Consider the following 19246-nt stretch of genomic DNA (forward strand, 5'->3'; position numbering starts at 1 on the left):
TTTGCTTTTTGCTTTGTTTCAGAGACGAAAAAAACAGGTCTGCTGAGCAGCTGAGCAGGTAATGAAGCCTTGTGCCATGTGCTTGCAGCCTCTAGGACACTGTATGGGGCTGCTGGGGAGCGAGATCCTAAACCCAACAGCAAACAATACAATCCCACATGGACCAGCAATAGGCAGCCCACACTGGATCCCTTCTTTTTTTTAAATTAGCCACTCAGGCCTTGGGCTGGGCTACCTCCCTCCAGAGGAATGCAGGATGTCCCCTGTTGATTACATTCACAAAGATGGGAAGCTGTTCAAAGAATGATGACATGCTGCATTTATGGATCGTGCTTCATCCAAGGACCTCAAGCTCTTTGGAAGTGTATCAGGAAATGTGCAGCACCACTGCCCTGGAAACATGAGTACTGCAGGGGAGGCAGCAGGGATGGCCACAGCGTCTTCCTGCTCCTCCTGGCTCTCTTCCACCTGGTCCTCACACCAGGCAGGATCCGGGAGGGCTGAGGAAAGCCAGCAAGCACATTTTTCAAGGTGTCAAACCACATCTACGCTCGTGCTTAAGAATGGATTACGGAAAGTATGCTAAACTAACATCGTTGGTGTAAGGATTAAATCCCCAGCACTCCTGGCGCTCAGCCCTCTGCCTGGACATGCAGAGCAGGCCAAGGTTTATACCTACTTCCTTCCAGCTTCGAGCTCCAGCTCCTCAGATGAAGGCTGCTGGCGTGTCCGACGTGCTGTGTGCTCAGTGCAGACTCAGCCCCAACCCCTGGCCCTGCTGAAGCCTCTTCCATGGGTTTTGTCAAACACCTCATCCCGGTAAGGCCAACAGAGATTTTGCTCTACATTGTTAAATAAATAATCCCAAATGTAAAACAACTCACTTGGCTTTGAGCAGTAAAGCACTTGGGATGCTTGGTTTCAGTTTGGGATGTTGCACAGGTAAGGTCTGCATCCCGTGCTGAACTTGCACATCCTCCAGCATCATTTCCTGTGTTGGTCCCCAGCTGCCACTTTCCTAAATACAATGGTTAATAAATACTGTGGCCACCTCCAAACACCTTTTTAAAATTAGGTTGTCTGGGACTGACTAGATATTTCCCGTGGCAGTTTACTGCTGGCTGTTATCACACGTACAAACCACAGTCTGGAACCACAAAATCACCAGGACACCAACATAACCAGTTTGTACCACACCTGGCACGCTCAGGACAGCACCGGCCACCACTGCTGCCAGCACTTTGCTTTCACACCCTGCCACATTCATCCTCACAGGGCTAAGATGGTTTCTGAGCCAGTTCTTCATGAGCTCCAAGAATCAGGCTGTGCAACATGCCCAGGAGAGCTGGCAGTGAAAGGGGGGCCCAGGGGCTCGGGCACCTCCATCTCCAGCACAACGCACGATGCCAGGTTTTTTCCATTGCAGGTGTTTGAACTCTCCCAAGGGAAAACCCAAAGAATCTCAAGCCGTGGCAGAGCACAGAACTGCATTTCTGTACTGGATGGCCCAACCCTGGAAGTGTTCAAGGCCAGGTTGGACGGGACTTGGAGCAACCTGGGCTAGTGGAAGGTGTCCCTGCCCATGGCAGGGGGTTGGAACAAGATGATCTTTAAGGTCCTTTCCAACACAAGCCATTCAGTCACTCTATGATTTCTAATGATGGATTCACAGCACCAGTAAGGCCATTTGAGCAGTTCAGCTCCCACTGCTGCACCAACTGCTTAGGGATGGTGCTTAGTACTTCTTAGGACCAGACTGAACTTGCAACATTTCTTAACTATTAAATCAATATAAAAGACTCACAGTTTTAAAACAGAGGACGAAAAAACCCAAATAAACAAGAGCAGTGGCATGGTAACTGCTTTACCTTCTTGGTATCTGTAGTATTTGCTTTCATCTGAGCATTGTGGTTGAGACCAGTTTCCTCCCTTTGCACCAGCTTCAAGTGAAGACTGATCCTTTGTAGAATGAACAGCCCATAATACTGGTTCCAGCTGTGGACCAGCTGCTTCTGTAACCCAACCTGGCTTGAAATGAAGTTTATTTACATACCAGGCTCGATACCTTTGAGAAAATACACTACTTAAAATACTTCAAAGGCTCACTTTGTACTGGAGGTGGGACAGCCAAGACTGTAGTGTCTGCACATATTGCTAAATTCTTGTAAGGTATTTAAGGGTGGAGATATTTGTCTATGAAGTTAAAAACAACCCAACAATAACCCAGTCTCCTTCAAATTGCATTGAAGGCAGCACAGAGCAACCTGTGGAGGGCTAATCAAACCTCCCTGCTGTTTTTTCTCAGTCTACAATGAGAAGCAGTAGCCTGGAATGCAGGCTTGGGGGGTGTGTGCTGTGTAAGGATAATATATATAAACATAATAAAGTTTTGAAACAAACCACCCAAGCCCTTGTGTGGAAAGGACTTTAGCAGATCATAAAGAGAGAGACTTCATCTTCATTAAGTAAAACATTAAAGGAAATGTTCTGACTTACTGCACTATACATTAATGCTCAGCAATGTAAGGAGTTTAATTGCCTGTTGCTTTCCCACCATAAATTACTACCTGCAGCTAATGGCAAACCTTCCTCCAGACCTGTTTATGCACCTCGCTCCCATTCTGTACACTCACATGGATGGAAACAGCAAGGCAGCCTGGAGTTGTCTGAAGTCCATACAAATGGGAATGTCTTGAGAAAGCAACGAACATTTAAGAATGCCACACGTGTTTGGTATGAGCTGTTTGAGCAGCTCATCACATATGCAGTGCTCAGCAGGTTTTATGATTGTATATATCTGAATTTGATAATTAGCCAGTAGGGGTTAAAGATGTCCTGTGGTGACCTAATACAACAGTGAGACAGGGCATTTAAACTGACATTTTAAACTGACAGGGGGCAAGTTTAGATTAGATATTGGGAAGAAATCTTTCCCTGTGAGGTTGCCCAGAGAAGCTGTGGCTGCCCCATCCCTGGAAGTGTACAAGGCCAGGTTGGAGCAACCAGGGCTAGTGAAAGGTGTCCCTGCCCATGGCAGGGGGTGGAATGAGATGGTCTTTAAGGTCTCTTCCAATCCAAACCATTCTAGGATTCTATGATCCATGACATATCCATTAACCCTCCTGGTTTGCAGCAGAACAAGATCCACACCCAAATACATGCACAAAAACTTTTCAAGGCGTTTCCTCCAGTCTTCAAACCCCACCCGTGCCTCCCTTCTACAGCATCTTGTTTCTTATAAAAATACTTTAAAAAAAATGCCTGAGAAGACATTTGTGTGCTCCTAAAATAGCTACTACCTGGTGCCTGCAGGGAGGCACTGGTGGGACCATGCTTTCATTCACAGGAATCTGAAGGAAAAAACAGGCTTGGGAGAGCAACAGTCTCTGTAGTGCCCCTGGTTTTAAATCCAGTTAAAAACAGCCCGTGACATTCTGCAAAATTAGAATTACAAAACATACCTACTGATATCTGCTAGAGGCAATCCACAAACTCTGACTTTGAATGGCACCTGCCTGAGTCCCTGCTCCAGGGAGTTCAGTGTATTTCTTGTCTCTGGAAGTCACTTGTCCAGCCTTTATAAGTAAAATGAGGTGTTAGTGATGCTCCAGCCAGGTCTGCTGGAAGACTTTTATCTTCTGCCTAGGACCAAGCACTTTGGGGGAGCTTTCCATCCAGCCTCTGAGCATTTCCAGTTTCTGAAGCTATCTCTGTAATCTGATTTTACCTCAGTAGCCTCTGCTAGTGGTACCTTGTATCCTATGGCAGTCTTTGACAATATGTCAGCATACTCATGTCAGACAAAGCCTTTTTTTTTTTGCAGCTAACCCAGCAAATACCACTCAGGGAATACTGAAGCTCTGGAAATTTGAAGAAATCAGATAACAAGAAAAAGGGCCTGAAAAATATTTAATTAATATTTATGCAGAGTAATCCGGGCCCTCAGGTAGTTATCAGCAGATCACAGCAAATCCTATGGTGAAATAATGCTCTACTGGAAATTACTTGCTGATAAAGACAAGCTTTAAGTCAATGTTAAACCATGTTGCCATTCACACACACGATTTTCCTCACACAGAGCTGTTTCCTCCACAAGAAAGGGTATATCCTCCCTTCTCTGAGGGGGAAAAAAATCATAGCATCATAGAATTTTTTGGGTTGGAAGGGACCTTCAAGGCCACCTAGTTCCATCTCAGATGAAGGAGCAGGTCGCTTCAAGGAGGAAGAAAAATTACCCATCAGAGAGAGGCAGATATGCAAGGTGACATTTGGACCTCAGTTTAGCTGTTCTGCATCTGGGAGATGCTACTTAGATACAAACCCAAAACAACAAGCCAGAATCCCAACCACTTTCCCAAAGGATTAATTAAGGAATCCTCCTCCCAGCCCCCATTCAGAAAGTCTGGCTGGAAACTAAGTTAACAGCAACTGTTTACCCCATTAAAGCTCTGCAGTAAGAAAGGACAGCCTCCTACAGCTTCCCACAAATTCAGGCAAGATAAACATCTTTGTTATAAACCCAAGAGCCTCTCCAGTTTTATTGAAGGGGCTAGAAAGTGTCAGAGAATGGGAGCTGCTGAATCCAGGCTCTGATTAGCAATTAAGCACTTGGAGAGGGTCAAGGCTCTGGGCAGCAATGCCCTCCCCATTGATGCATATAAAACCTTCTCACATAAATTAGCCATCCTGTGATTTTAGTGCCTGGGTATGCCCGTGACAAAGGAGCCCTCACAGGGCTCTGTGCAGCCATCAGATCCAGCCTCTCCTGCCTGGAAATTTGCAGGGGAAAGTCCAGAGGGCTGTAGATAGACCTGTGCCCCCATGGGGACAAGCTCTCGGGGTCCCCCACACTGCCCCACAGCGCAGGGAGCCTCCTGGATCGGGTATGATCCCTTTGACTTGAACTTCCACAAATTCCACAAATATATTGGTTTTCCAAGGATGGGAGGCAGGCAGGGTCTGTGGAGCTCCCCGGCTTCCTGATCCAGGCCCTGAGCAACCTGGTCCAGTGGAAGGTGTCCCTGCTCATGGCAGGTGGTTGGAACTGGATGGGCTTCAAGGTCCCTTCCAAGCCAAACCATTCTGTGGCTCCTCGTGCACCACGGGCCGGGGTCCAGCCTCACACAGCCCCGGGGAGCGGCACCCGCCGTGATTTATGCTGGCAGGTGGAGGCCAGATCAGATCAGGTATTTTCTCCCTGAAAGGTATTACATGAAACCGAAGGCCATTCACGTCAGAGGCCCATCTCCCTAATTAAGGGCCGGGAGGCTCCGTGCTCGGGCTGAGCGTGTGATCGGTGCTCCCGACACAATGTGCCCGCAGAGAGCCCCGCAGAACACGTCTGACGCTGCCCAGGGCTTTGTTCCCCCCCCCACGCCCCCTTCCCCCAGCACAAAAAGCTGCAATTGGAAAGTCCTGGTCCTCGGAGGGAGCGCTGGTTTTTATCAGATGGTAACGATGAGTACATCGTGAAATCATTTAATAGTTCTCATTAAATGCCTTGCTGGAGAGCAGCCCTGATTTATGAACGCTGTGCCGTGGGTATAAATAAGCTGCACTTTGCTTGTAACACAGCTGGTCAAGAAAATTAATGTTTTGTTTTCCATAACCTTTGTACTCCCCCTTCCTCTGCTACTATGGCAAAGCTCAAGGCGTGTAACTGGATCGTCCTCGGGAACAGGAGACGCATCCGAAAGGCTCGCGGGGGCTCAGCCCAGCAGTGGAGAGAGAGGCAGGATCCCAAGGGCAGCCCTGCACTCCAGCTCTCCTGGAACCACTGCCCTTACACGTGGATGTACCTCCCTATTTCAAAACAAAACCCCGAGTGCTTACAAGCAGACCTGCCTCTCCCGCATTCGTGCTGGAAGTGTTGCTGGAACAGCGTATCCTGGTAAGTTCAGGTCCAAGAAATACTGATATATTTAGCACCCCTGCATAACTTTCCATACTCAAAAGCCCAGTACTCCTTCTTCTTTTGTGCCCAGGGAATAGGACAAAAGCCACTCAAACCAGATGTACATCCGTCTCCAGAGCAGGGGAAATATGAGGCCACTGAGACACAGGACAGTGGCCAGAGACATTTTTTAATGCTTATATTAATCACAGCACCTAATCCTAAGCAAACACTTCATCACTTGCATAGTGCTTTTTGTCAAAAGACCTTTTAGTCCCAGCACAAGGTGTACACTGAGCATGTGACTGAGCACAGGGAAAACTGCACTTCCAGGGCAGACAGATGTTGAGGAGGCTTAGGAGAGAGTCAGTTTAAACAAGGATGGAGAGAAGAGCTTTGCAATCATATGGTTTGCATCTGGAATTTACAGGCATGATAATTTTATAACCCTCTCCTTACAGTTTTGAGGCAATGCAATATTCTTTGCTGCTGCAGGGACAGGGCTGCAGGAAACATCCTCTTGTGTCTGACAACTTCACGTGACCCTGAGACTGCTCACCAAGTTGTAAAAAAAGGTTGTGGGAAGCTGGCAGAGCCAATGAGGTGCATATGGGCTCATGTATTTCATGGGCACTAAAACATGGAGTCTTAAAATCAAAGAGTTTACTTCTGCTCACAGTCACTCTCGTTATATCTCATTCAGAGACACTTCTGGTTTCTTTTATGGTATATATGAGCTTTTCTTCACAGAAGTGACTTCCTAGTGACTTTATGTATTTCTTTTCTGGTTGAAACCAAGAAACCTCTTACTCAACCAACCATTTTTCAAAGGTACATAATGCATGAGGCTGTAAAATCACTGCAAGAAGAGAGTCTTAGGCAGGAGGACTTGAAACGCTAAGACAGCCGAGAACAAAACTATGTGAAAATCACCTCAAACCATAGCAGGAAATGTGAGAAAGATTAATCTCTTTTAAGAGCAATATTTTTACATTTCCACAGACATAGCCCCAGCACAGTCACAGCTGTGTGCATTTTCCAGACACTAACTGTGCATGGACTCAGAATCTGCCCAAAACCAAACCTTAGCTATCATCAACCTTAGTTTAGCCACATACTTGGCATTTAAACAAGAAGAAATTAGGAGTTTTTTCCTTGGGAGGCAACACAGATTTTGGCAACTGCTGTTGAGTTTTAAACATTTGAAAGTAATTGCTAATACACAAAGAAGCTAGAATTGAGGGGAATTTTCCCCAGGTTGGAAATCAGTGCTGGTATCCACTCCAACAGCTCTTGAAGTCAGTCAGCCTCAGTCCAACATGTCCTACCCAGATGTCAGCACCATCCCCAAAACAAGGATACACACAGACACATTTGAATGTCTGTTTCCCTGTAGATGAAGAAAATTTATATTCCATCATCTTCCTTTAAAATGATACATAAAGCAGGAAGACAACTTGTTTCACTAGGAAAAATTTATTAGACTAATTTCTAGGGTGTATTTATTCATAAAACAAATTTTTGCTAGGTGATGGATTCAGATGAATCTGATTTAGAGACTCTGGCTCTTCTCTCCCATTAGTTCCTGCCTCTATAATTAATAGGGATTTAATTATTTCTTGGAATATACTTATGCCAAAATATATCAATTTTGCAAAGGTCATTAACTCCAGGGTTTCTGCTGAGCCACAGTGACTCTATGGTTGATCCTGAGTTGATGCAGGTCCCAATCCAACTTTTCCTGGTATAAACCTTTGTTTCATTTTATTGCTATTTGGGTTTATGAGAGAAGCTGGGAAGGAACAGAGGACATGGAGAACACTCTTTTGCCTCTGACACTGGCCTGGTGTGTGACCTGAGGTCATCACTTGGCCTTTCTGTGAATTGGTTTCCCCAACGGAAAAGTGAGAATAACAACACTTTGCTCCTTTGTGTGAGCACCTTGAAACTTCATTAGGGGAAAAAACAGATACAGGAGAATGAGGTATTTCCAGTTGCTTCATGATTAGGTGGGGAGAAGATTCAGTGATGGAAGAATCTGTGGCCAAGCCCTGAAGAGGATGGATCAGTCACAAACTGTTTGGGATGATGTCCTGGCCAGCTGGGACCCATAAATTGGTTTTGGTGTTGACTTCAAGAACATCAGAGTTTGACCTATGTCACAGGGCCTAATCTGTAAACCAGAAATAGCAAGATTTCTGTCTTCCTATTCCCTCTCTCCAATACAGATTTGTGTTCTTCAAGGACAGACTGTGTCTTACCTAAACTGCTAAACTCAGTTTTGGTAGGAACCTGGAGGATTATTGAAAGGCAATGAAATAACCCTGCAAGCAACACGACTGGCAATAAGAGGAAGAAGAGTGGGAGAGCAGGAGGGAGAAGTCGTTTGTGAATCAGCACTGAGCCCTTTCGGGCTGGAGCAGCTGTCTGTGGGGCACATGGTGTGGGCACATTTCAGTGATAAATTTGGATATGGGATAAATGGGATAAATCTTGGTCTCTACTACCTGTGAGCAGCTTCCTTTGACTTGAGTGGGAACTGGTTCCTCACGGCTGAGAGCAGGATTTGTCTCTCTGGAATGTCTTGCATGATTAAAAAAGAGGGAGGAAGAGCCCTCTCAGATAATCATCACAGAAATGATCTTGGCTTTTCTAACATTGATACCAAGAATACAGCTGATAAAACCTCCTGGAGCTGGTCTCTGCCTTGTGATTGCCTTTCTGCCAGCAAAAATTTGGAAAGTGGGGTTGGCTGCTTGCATGCACAAAGTTTCTGCTAAATGTATACAAGAAAGCTATGGCCCTGCTTTCCTTCCACTGCACCAAGTCTTGGGCCTGCAAAGCCATACCCATGGAATCACAGCACGGTTAAGGTCAGAGAAGACCTCTAAGGTCATCGAGTCCAACCATTAACTGGTTGGACTGGTAGTGCATCCTCCATGCATTAACTGCACAGCTCTCTGCAGCAGTCGTGGAAGCCCCACGGCACACACTGGAATCAGAACCCACAGGTTTGTGTTTGACACCCACTTTTAATGATCTCTCTGTGACCTTTCACAAACCAATTAGTCTGTACTGCAATTTTAAAACGTATAAAGCAGAGCAAAAATACCACCAGAGAGCCGGGCATGATAAGCAGAGCACTGACAAAAGCACTCTCTGAGCATCATCTAAACATGTTCCAAGTCCCCTTTTCCCACCTAGACATTATTTGCATGTACTCCCAAGGCTCCAACATGCTTCAGAGATGGGTGAAGCATTAGGATTACGATCACACAAACTGCTCTCCTTCCTTCTGGATTACCCACTCTGTGCAAACCCGTGGACCAGCAACACATTGGTTACTTCCCCCTGGACAGGGGGATAGGAGCAGCTACTCCTCAGAGCAAGTACTCACAGTCACTGCCCCCAAGGAAGGGAGCTGCTGCCAGGAATTAAAGGTAGCCAGCCATTCCTTGCTTACTGTAAATATTTTGCAGCCAATAATTACAGCCTGTTTCAATCCTCCGCCCTGGAAAAAGCTCGCTGTTCCCAAGGCAGAGGCAATCCAACTGTCAGTGGCTGCTTCTTCCAACACCTCCAGCTCTCCTTTGGAGTCCTTCCGGGGTTCTCCAGCCTCCAAAGGGCCATGACCAACAGGCTGACTGTCCCTGAGGGAGGTGGTGGCTTTGGCTGGCAGAGGTGTCCGACCCATGCTTGAACAGGTCGAGCCACTTCTTGCCCAAACAAGCGAACGACAACAAGCAGCCGCCTCAGAAAGAGTTAAAACAAAGAGTTCTGCTAACACTTAAATATTACAAATCTTTTCAGCTAAAATAAATTATTCAGGAGATGTCAGCCTCCCGTCAGCACCATCTGAGCTACATTTTTAATAGTTCTGTGCACTGAACACATTCTGTCATAATATCAGTGATACTGAGCTGCGAGACGATGAAGGGGGAAATGCAAGCACGCTGTGAACATGAAAGACTGAGCTGCTTTCTCTTAATGGCCGTGGAACACGTGTCGCCCGAGGCAGAGGAGGGATCAGTGGTGTTGGTTACACTGCAGAGGAGTAAAACAAACAGAAATAATGCACTGACTTCAGGAATTGTCGCAGGAGCCTCTTTATTTTCCCTCCAAAGCACTATCCTACCCAATGGATAATTTACCCACCACCTTCCACCGTCTTAGGTCTCACTTACTGTGAATTAATCCACAGTATGACTCTACCAGATTTTTCCAAACATAAGCTGGAATCAGGATCTACCCTCAAGGCTGCATGGATATATAACTTAACAAGGAAGAGTCTTCTCCTCCATGTCTGTAGGAATAACAATAAAAGAAGGGAGCATTTCTCTTTGCCCCAGATGCTAAAATAATCACCTCACTGACCCATATATTCATTTACTTGTCCAGATCACAATCCACCTGGCTAAATGCTTCTACTTCCCATCCTGTTTCAGTCCCAGAAGAGAGGAAAAGGACCAGATTTCCCACAGGGAAGCTGTTTGGGGAAAATATCCCTGAGAGAAGAGCCTCAGGGGAAACTGGCTGTTGAGAAGTGACCTCAAATTTCCACACTTCTTACTTCTGAGTAAGAAAGCAAACTTTGCCCCAAGTGCTTTCTGTCTGCAGCTTCACCTGCTTCAGATTCTACCTGAGAGAGAAGGAGACAATGAGTTTGCAAGGCTGTTGCAAATCAAAGGATAGAAAAGGGATGGGAATATGGGAGATCCACAGCCTCCTCCAGCAGCATTGTGGGGCGCATCAAATCCCAAATTCTGAGGAGCAAACACCACCTGTGTCTTCTCTCTTCCTACAAACAGGAACAGCTCCTGTCACAAGGGCAGCAGCAGCTCGGTAGGTCTGGTTTGCTCTCAGGTATAACTCAGTAACGTTAATTAAGGATGTTGTACTAACTGGTGGTTTTCCTGAGACAAACTAAGACCTAAGAGATGACTGGTCAGGCCAGCATGTGGAGGATGGAGGAAGAAAGGGCCAAGGTTTGGCAGGGGTTATGGAAAAAAATGCAGCCTCTTGTTCATTTCTCAGAGGTAACGACGAGCACGAGGCGTGAAAGCCTCTGGATGCCCACACACACTCCCACTGTTCACCAGGCACCTCCTCGGGACTTGAAGGAATTCTACAAAGCACAAAAATGCTGTGGTCAGTTCTGAGTGGGCTCAGAACTGCAGAGAGAACCCGTACATGCCCAGGCTGGAATGAAGAAAATCCAAACGCAAATATGCCGAAGGATCCGCTTACAGAAAGGTCCCCTGGGGAGTGGCAGAAGGAACCTGTGCCAGCAGGGTGGTTTCTGGGAGTTAGGCATGTGCCCAAGGGAGAACTGAGTGATGCCATTGACCCCAGGGGGTGCAGGAAGGGCACTTAAGCCTGAAGGGACAACTGAACTGCGAGCTCAGAGGCAACAACGCTCTCAACCACGTGAAAAAGAGAATAACAGCCCCCTGCAATAAAGCCAGAACTCCATCCATTTTCCCATTTTGATTTACACCTGCTACCTCAGCTGTAAAACAGCTTAACCCTACTGGGCTTCATCTGCCACAGCTTTGTACCTCACAGACTTGGACTCAGGGAGGGTGAGTGGCCCTGTCATCAGCAACAGTGTGCTTGGTAAAGGCTGATCAGCATCCTGGAGAGATCCAGAATCCAACAGCAATCCATCATCCAGGCCAGAGCACAGAGGATACAAGTGTGGGCTGAGAGTCAGCTATTGTGTGGACGCACCTACAGAGAACATTTGGTGGAATAAGGATAACAAGGAAAACAGGAAGCCTGAGGCTGTTTGCCCAAGGACAGTGATTATAACAGTGCCTGTCTTTGCAGCATACAATGGATGTTCCTGCTGTCACCTGCCACGTGAGGAGGAACATCTGGAGAAATATCTTTCTTTGGATACCTGGGAGGGCGAGGAACCCTCATCCCATCAAGCACCAGGATGGAGGAGCAGAGCAAGGATGAGGATGGGAGGGGGTGGGGAGAGCCAGTTGCCATTTTTGGGAGTGATGCTGCCTGAGGTATCAGGGAGATCACTTCCCTTCCACATCTTTCACTCATCCCTTGGAAAAATAGTTATTTGATATTCACAAAATAAACATTGTTCTTTTCCAGAAGTGCTGAGTGGTGGATCAGTACCAAGATCTACCAGAAAGAATTAATTCTGGGCCTGACCTGGTACTGGTACCTCCAACAGGAGTTGTGCTCTTTTAAATGGAATTTTTGGCATGGATAAAACTGAGCCCAGGCAATACTGATCTCCTTGGGGAAAGCACATTTCTGGGTGCTCTCTGGAAAGCTGTTCTTTGCCTTGTCATGTTACTGTCCATCCACTCCAGTAGTCCCACTCGTTCCCTGGGAGGCTGAAGACAGTTCTAGGTATCTCCAGAGCTGGTCTGTGTTAACATGGGCAGTGGAGGAAACAAGAAACTCACCCATAGTGCAGCAGCCAGAGGTGCAAAAATGCAGTGACCTTGTGAGTAGTGAAGGCAGGCCCAACCCAGAGCACTTTGTGTTGTTTGGAGCCAATCTGGCAGTGGCTGCATTAAGAATGCACAGACTTGAATGTGGAACATGTGTTTGGTGAGAGTAATAAAACACCTGAGCAAGAAAGCTGGGGCTGTTGACCCTCCTCCTCTCTCTTGGCAGCCTCAAAATTGCTTCTGGATTATGACTTTGGGGGTGAGAGCATGATCAAACAGGTGGGCTGAGAGGTGCAGAGGTTTTATCCTGCCATCTGTCCCCAGAGAGCACGTGTCAGAAATAAAAAGGATGAGTGGGAAAATGACCGGCAGCAATGGAAGCAGCAGGATTTTGAAACACCAGCAAAGCTGGGCCAGGTCCAAGCTGGTGCCCCTTCTGGCCGAGCCCTGTTCTTGATTTAAACCCCTGCAAACCCCCGGGGTCCTTTCTCTGAGAGGGTTTTTTGGATTCTATGAAACGCTGATCCACTTCAAGCATCCCATGTGACGGCTGCAGCCGTGGCTGGGAGTGGGGGCCACCGAGGGTTCCCGGCAGAGAGGGCTCCCCAGGGACACCCAGACCTGGGTGACTGCTCTGCAATCCCAGGAGATTTTGGGGTAAAGCCAGCCCTGGCTGTGCCCCAGGGAGCTAATGCCATGCAAAGCCCTTCTGCTGGGGAGCAGGAGGATGCTCCTGTTCAGGTACCTGCCCAGTGCGTGAGGCTGCCAACGTGGGAAGGGTTAAGGCAACCACAGTCCCAGCTTGTTTACCCTGAGCATTAGAGAGGGATAGTTTGCTGAGAACACACTGATCAATATCTCCCAGCTGCCAGTTTAATCAGGATTAAGTGAGCAGCTATTAATTTTGCTCTTTTCCAACAACATTCAGCCGCCGTGTGAAAATGCTTCTTCTATCACAAACAAATTAACCTTGATACCATCTATCCAGACATTTTAAAAAGGACTTAAAAAAAGAAAACCCCAAATCAAAACACTAACAAGAAGGGCCAAGACCAATAATCTGGCTTTAATTAGAAGCTTTCCAGTGAGTGCCTCACAGCAGGAGGATGAAGCAGGAGGAAGGCAGGGGTGCTTAAACAGAGCCAAGGTGTGCTTTGCTGGGAGCTGGGTGTTGAGACAAGGCTGGATGGATACCTGCAAAGCCACCTTTGAAGTGTTTAGGGTCATAAAGTGCTGTGCAAGAGCAGGGAGCAGCAAAGAGGTTCCCAATGCCCCTTCCCAGGCCAATGTCAGAGCAGAGACACCTCCTTGGAGTGCAGGGACATGGCCAGACACAGGTGTCACCACAGCAGGAGACATTTCACTCCTCAGTCACGCTGTTTTACTGCCAACAAGGCGAATCCCGCAGGCCTGGAGCGTCCACCCCTCCCGGCAAATTTCAGGAAATATTTTAACGCGCCGACTGGCGCAGTTTGCGGCTCAGCCGCAGGCGCTGAATATTTTCGTACGTGCAGGGCTGCTTCTCTTCTGAAACACATCCACCTTTGGCGAGGGGTGGCAGGCAGCCACCCGGCCCAGCGTGCGGCCACGCATACAAACACGCCGCAGCGATTCAGCCTGGACTGCGCTGGAGCTCTCTGGGACTCAGCTCCCCAGGCTAAACATGACAGATGCTTCCAGATCCATGAACAAACGGCCACGGCGCAACCGCCTCGAAGAGCCAGCTTCTGCTGTTTTGTCTGCTTTGTCCCTCAAAGTCTCTTATTCTCATCCATGGGGTGACTCATGGAGGAAGAGGACGCATCCTAGGAAGAAGGGAAGTGGGATGCACAGAAGCCCAGCCTCGAGCTTTGTAAAAGCCCTTTCTCTCAGCTATTCTGTACGTTGCAAAGGCACCAGAAGTTCTCTGAAAAAAGGATGACAGACGTGGCTGGACTTTCTTTCCAAGCTTCCTCTGAAATCACACTTGGCACAGCAGCTCCGGCCTGTTGAAAGAACATGGGAACGTGCGTGGCAAGAGCTGCTCTCAGGTTGGAGCTCTCTGGGCTTTTCTAAGCCATCTGGGCTCTGATTTAGCTTGCAAGTCCGTAAGTCCCAAATGAAAACTCAGCTCCTAACCCAAGGGTTCAGCTCGGGGTCAATGGCAGAGGAGTGGTTGAAGAACTCACTCTTAATTCCTCCTGATTAAGAGCACTGGGGAGAGGTCTTTGCCACCACAAAGAAAAACTCACCTGATCCTTTCCCATTTCTCAACTCCACTGTCTCGACTAGCTGGAAAAATTCTGCTACTATTTCTCCTCTGCTGGAAAAGGAGTGAGAGACCCAGTGCAGGCAGAGCTCAGGCAGCTGATGAGTTTCTCAGCACTGGGTTATACAACCCTCCTTCCAGCCAGCAGAGCAAGGCAGTGTTTGAAATGCTGGTGCTGAAGCTGAAGTCCCACCTGGATTAAGTTTTCCACCACCATGCCCAGGTGAAAACCAGTGTGCCCACCACCATGCCCAAAGTGGCAATGGTGAGCAGCCCTAGACCAAACAATCCTGGTGCAAACACCATCTGCTGCAAATCCTCATCCTTTATGTAGCTCCAAAGCTTTGTGAGATGCAGGGACATCTGCCTCTCTCCTTTCTCCATGTGGACCCAGAGAAGTCCTTGAATTCTGCCCTCTTGGCTACACTACATAAGGCACAAAGACCAGGCCATGAGGTGGGGAAGCACGTCATGATCGGTGACAAGTCTTTTCAGAGCAAACCTCAGAAGTCTTTCATTGCAGAGCTCTGCTTCCTTCCACTCTGGTCTGCACAAACCATTTCTGAATTGCAAAGTGACACCCAGCCCTGATTAATAGATGTGTGGCACTGGGCCTCCACCCTCCCCACTTGTGTCAGGAACTGTGTTGATATGAATTAAACTGAAGAGCCATTGTTCCAGTCGGGCCACGTTAAGCCATATTTTGCCCAGAAGAGCAGAGATTGGAGGGAGGCTGGCACAGGGCAGAGCAGGTTCAGATAGCTCTGAAGGTCAAGCCAACTCCACTGTGGAGGGCTAAAAGCTTTCTGTGCCAGGTAGGATTGTGGATAAAACTATGTTCTCCAAGGACTGGATATAATCCAGGTGACAGCCGTTACCCAGCGCTGCCTCTGGGAACGTTAAAATAAGAGTTTGAGCTGTTTCTTTAAAGATCTTGGAGAGTTTTACAAACATTAGGGATCTAAATCTCTCAGTGCTCCCAGGGTGCAATATAAACCGTCTGGGATACCCACTGAGGCAGGTTTGGAAGTGCCAATGACTCTTTCATTTGTTTTACTGAAAGGGAAACTGAGGCCCCAGGGGAGTCGAGCCAACGATTCCTAATTTGAATGCCTGATGTTAGGCAACTCATTTGCATGAAGAAATCATTTACAATTTTTACCTTTTATTTTTTTTTTTTTAATCAGATTAAAGTATTACAAGGTTGATCCCCTTCCAGACAGCTTGGTTGGCTGCATTATGTTTCAACACTTGGATTTTTCCCACAAAAAACACCACCACGATATCGCAGAAATTCGACCTGCATGTGCTTCCACAGGGAGCCTTGAAAATGGCAACACCAAATAAGTATTCCCCACAAAAACAAAAATTCCCTTTGAATATTACAACTGTTAGATAAAATATATACTTACTACTGCATAATTAAAAAAGCCTCTGCAACTTTAATGCATACTGCCCTTGATCATGTGGAAGCAAGGAAGAACAAAATCATTAGAAGCTAAATTATTCTAGTAGCCTATTATCATGGTGTAATCTTATTAAAGAAAATTCATGCTGGTGTAGCCTCTTACCTTCACCACTTACAGAAGAGCCATGTGGTGCAGTTCTGAGTGCACAGAGATAATAAAATTATAGTGAATTATGCAGCCTGTGTATGGAAAAAGGAGCATAATTCCATCCCTTCGAGGAGGGATGCTGATTTTTCTCAGGGAGGCGACACCAGTACTACTCAGTTGCTGTGCATAAAGGGACTATTCATTACTATCTGCAGACAAGCAATTTGGGAGAAGATCTAGGGGCTGCCAGTGCAAAAAGGCACAGCTTGCTGCCACGGCTTGGCCACCAGCCAGTGCCAATCTCTGGCTCCAACAGTGGCCACGGCGTCGCTCGCTGTGGGTGCCTGTCTCTGCCCACCCAACAACCCGGGCACTGCCAGAGCATCCCCTGACACAGCCAGCCTGGGCTAGTGCAAGGTGTTCCTGCCCATGGCAGGGGGTTGGAATTAGATGATTTTTAATGTCCCTTCCAACCCAAACCATTCTGTGGTTCCAATTCCATGAGTTAGGGACGCACGATATAGAGCTTGTGCTGATTTAAACATCATAAGGGAGAAAGGCCTCACTCCCCTCATCACCTGCTGTGAAGGACAGGCACACAATTAAAAGTTTTCTGCAAATGTTAATTACAGTGGACTTAGCTAATGACCAATTGGTATTTTGATTGTATTAAGTTTCTAAGTGTAATGAACTTAACTGAAGTATGGATTACAATCTTGCTCTAATTAAAACAAAAACGTGTAACACATATTTAGCTATCAGAAAGAGCTTTAATGGCTGTTTGGGGTCAAACTGTTGAAAATATTAATGTGTTGTCTAAAGCCTGCAGCACTTAATTAGATTCTTCATCCAAGTGGAATTCATGTTACTTCAAAAGAAGCATCCAGATAAGATTTTCTTGTGCACTCAGAAATAGATGGAATATAGATCTGGACTGTTACTTCCATGCTACCTCTCCTTTGCTCTTCAGTTCTGGACTGGAATCCTGACTTCCTCAGTCCCCTCCAGCCCTGTAGCTTGGGGAAGAGATGGGGACAGCTTGTATTTCTGAACCTTTTGCATATCTAATTTCTGAGCATTTTGCCTACCACTGCAGTAAGAGCTGTGCCATTTTCTTGCCTTGCTTTGGGCACAAAGGGTTGAGCAGGGAGGTCATCGTTACCTTGCAATACGTGGATAGAGATTAAACAACACACCCTGCTACCAGCAGCCACAGGGAAAAGGTGTTCAGAGTTGGTACATCAGTAGTGGCCAAGCAAAGCTGGGATCAGAAAAGTAAAGCAGAGCTCAAGAGACCACAGGGTTGAAATGCCAGGAGTCCAGGAGGTCAGGATTAAGCAGGGAAGAGCTCACAGCTCTTGTCTGTGCTACAGCTCTGCCTCTTGGCTTTGCAGCCCTAGGAAGAACTGACATACTTTAATCCAACTTTTTAATGCCAAATGAAGAATGGATTGGAAACAGGACGTTCTCCCTGGAAAGCACTGGACTTAATTTCTTCCACTCCTTTGGCAGTACCTGCTTCTGTACTTCTTTAAGACAAAACACAGAACCCTTTCTTTTTTACTGGATGCTGCCTGAGGCAGGAGAAAGCTGTTTGCTGTAGGTGATGTCTCCACCCAGCTCCTACCAGAAATGACATGTTTGCAAAGTCAAAAAGTCACCGCTCCTGAGGCCTACCCAGCCACCAAAAAAAGTATCTTCAAACATCTGTGATCCCTTTTCTCCAGGCCCTGACCTTCAGCTGTCTTCAGTAACCCTTCCTGTTTCTAAACCATCTGGAGATGCTTGGATGGGCACAAGGGAAATGCAAACTTACCTCTGAAGGGGAATGGGGTCCCAAAACCACCATCCAGACTCGGGCAATTAAGGCACTGGCAAGCTGGTGCATCATTTATTTGAATTTGGTGTCAGGGCTTGATTTTTGAGGAACAGCCCAGGGGGTGTCAGTGTTCCAGGAGACCCCTGCATGGTCAGGCCAGACATGCTGCTGGACACACAGCTGCTCGCTCCAGCAGAGGCTGGTAGAAGGGATCCCTCTCCAACCTGGCTTCCCTTAGACAGACAGATGGACCTGTGGGGAGAACTGGACATGTGCAGCTCCCTTCTGGTCTCCTGACCACAAGAGCAGGGTAGAGGCTCTGTAAGAGCAGCAGTTGCTCAAGGGCAGGGCTGGGGAGGAAAATGTGTGAGCTCAGGAAGAGCTTGTGGTTATGAGTCAGGGTGTCACCACGCAGCATGTGAAGTGACACTTAGACCAGTCTGAACTAAAGGCTTCCTGTCTTCAAAATATCTCATTTGGGTCACACTTGAAGCAAACCAAGCTCAGCACAGCCATGCAGCAACACCTCACTCCAACTCACGACAGAGGTGTGTGACTTCTTGCAACAAGTTTGACAATGCAAACCCTTCTGGTCTTGTCACAGCACCTACAACAACACATCCATAACTACGGCCATGCAGCTCCCCCACACTGTGATACAGCACCTTATCAGTACTTTTATGACAGCTTTGGTCACCTCTCTCAACCCAAATCACAGCCTGAATAGGGAGCCTGGGATCCACCACTCCACTGCTGCTGAGCCCTGCCATGGCAGTGCCACAGCACGTGTGAGGTTTTCAGTTCCAGGATAATCTCATTTTAGACAGCCCTAACTGGCCACGTTAACCCAGTCAGGAACTGCTGTTTACTCAGGATATCAAGTCCTCCACTGTGCACACCTGGGTGTGCCCTGCATTGACAGAGGGAGGAGACTTTACACTGGAATTTGGAAGTTGATGTAAAAATCCTGCTTGCCTGATGTACAAGTCCATGGTAGGAGTTTACAAGAAGGCAGAGAGGGTTTGAGTCCAGTGAGGGCTGCATTGCAACCATCACCTCTGAAAAGAGAGACACCCAACCAACTGAGTAGAGAGGAGAGAGCACTAAAGGAGTAAACCTAATTCTGTGCCTATCAGGTTGCCAGGAGCTGGAGGGACAGAAGATGCTATAAGGTGAACACATTTGCATATGGTAATGTCACTCATGGTAGCGCAGCCCCAGGAAGGAGAGACTCTGCAGCCAGAAGTAGACAAGTTCAGACAATTGAATGTTCAACACTGCAAATTCATTGTGAAATAAAGACAAGGT

The 19246-nt window shown here is 47.2% G+C and overlaps 1 protein-coding gene across 2 annotated transcripts in view; it reads right to left on the minus strand.

Moving 5' to 3' along the window:
- Positions 1–19246, minus strand: part of LHPP (phospholysine phosphohistidine inorganic pyrophosphate phosphatase) — an 81354-nt gene that overhangs the window by 12246 nt on the left and 49862 nt on the right. Inside the window, exon 7 of one of the 2 annotated variants that reach the window (XM_027705590.1) lies at positions 17992–18190. The exons of the other annotated variant lie outside the window; for it this stretch is intronic. Within the exon in view, the coding sequence (XP_027561391.1) occupies positions 18007–18190 (184 nt within the window). The 3' untranslated portion in view covers positions 17992–18006. Of the gene's footprint in view, positions 1–17991; positions 18191–19246 lie in introns of those variants that run through there. 2 annotated transcript variants of the gene reach the window in all.

The sequence above is a fragment of the Neopelma chrysocephalum genome, unplaced genomic scaffold (genome assembly GCF_003984885.1).
Source record: "Neopelma chrysocephalum unplaced genomic scaffold, ASM398488v2 Primary Assembly neopelma1_347, whole genome shotgun sequence".
In the NCBI taxonomy this organism is placed as follows: domain Eukaryota; kingdom Metazoa; phylum Chordata; class Aves; order Passeriformes; family Pipridae; genus Neopelma; species Neopelma chrysocephalum.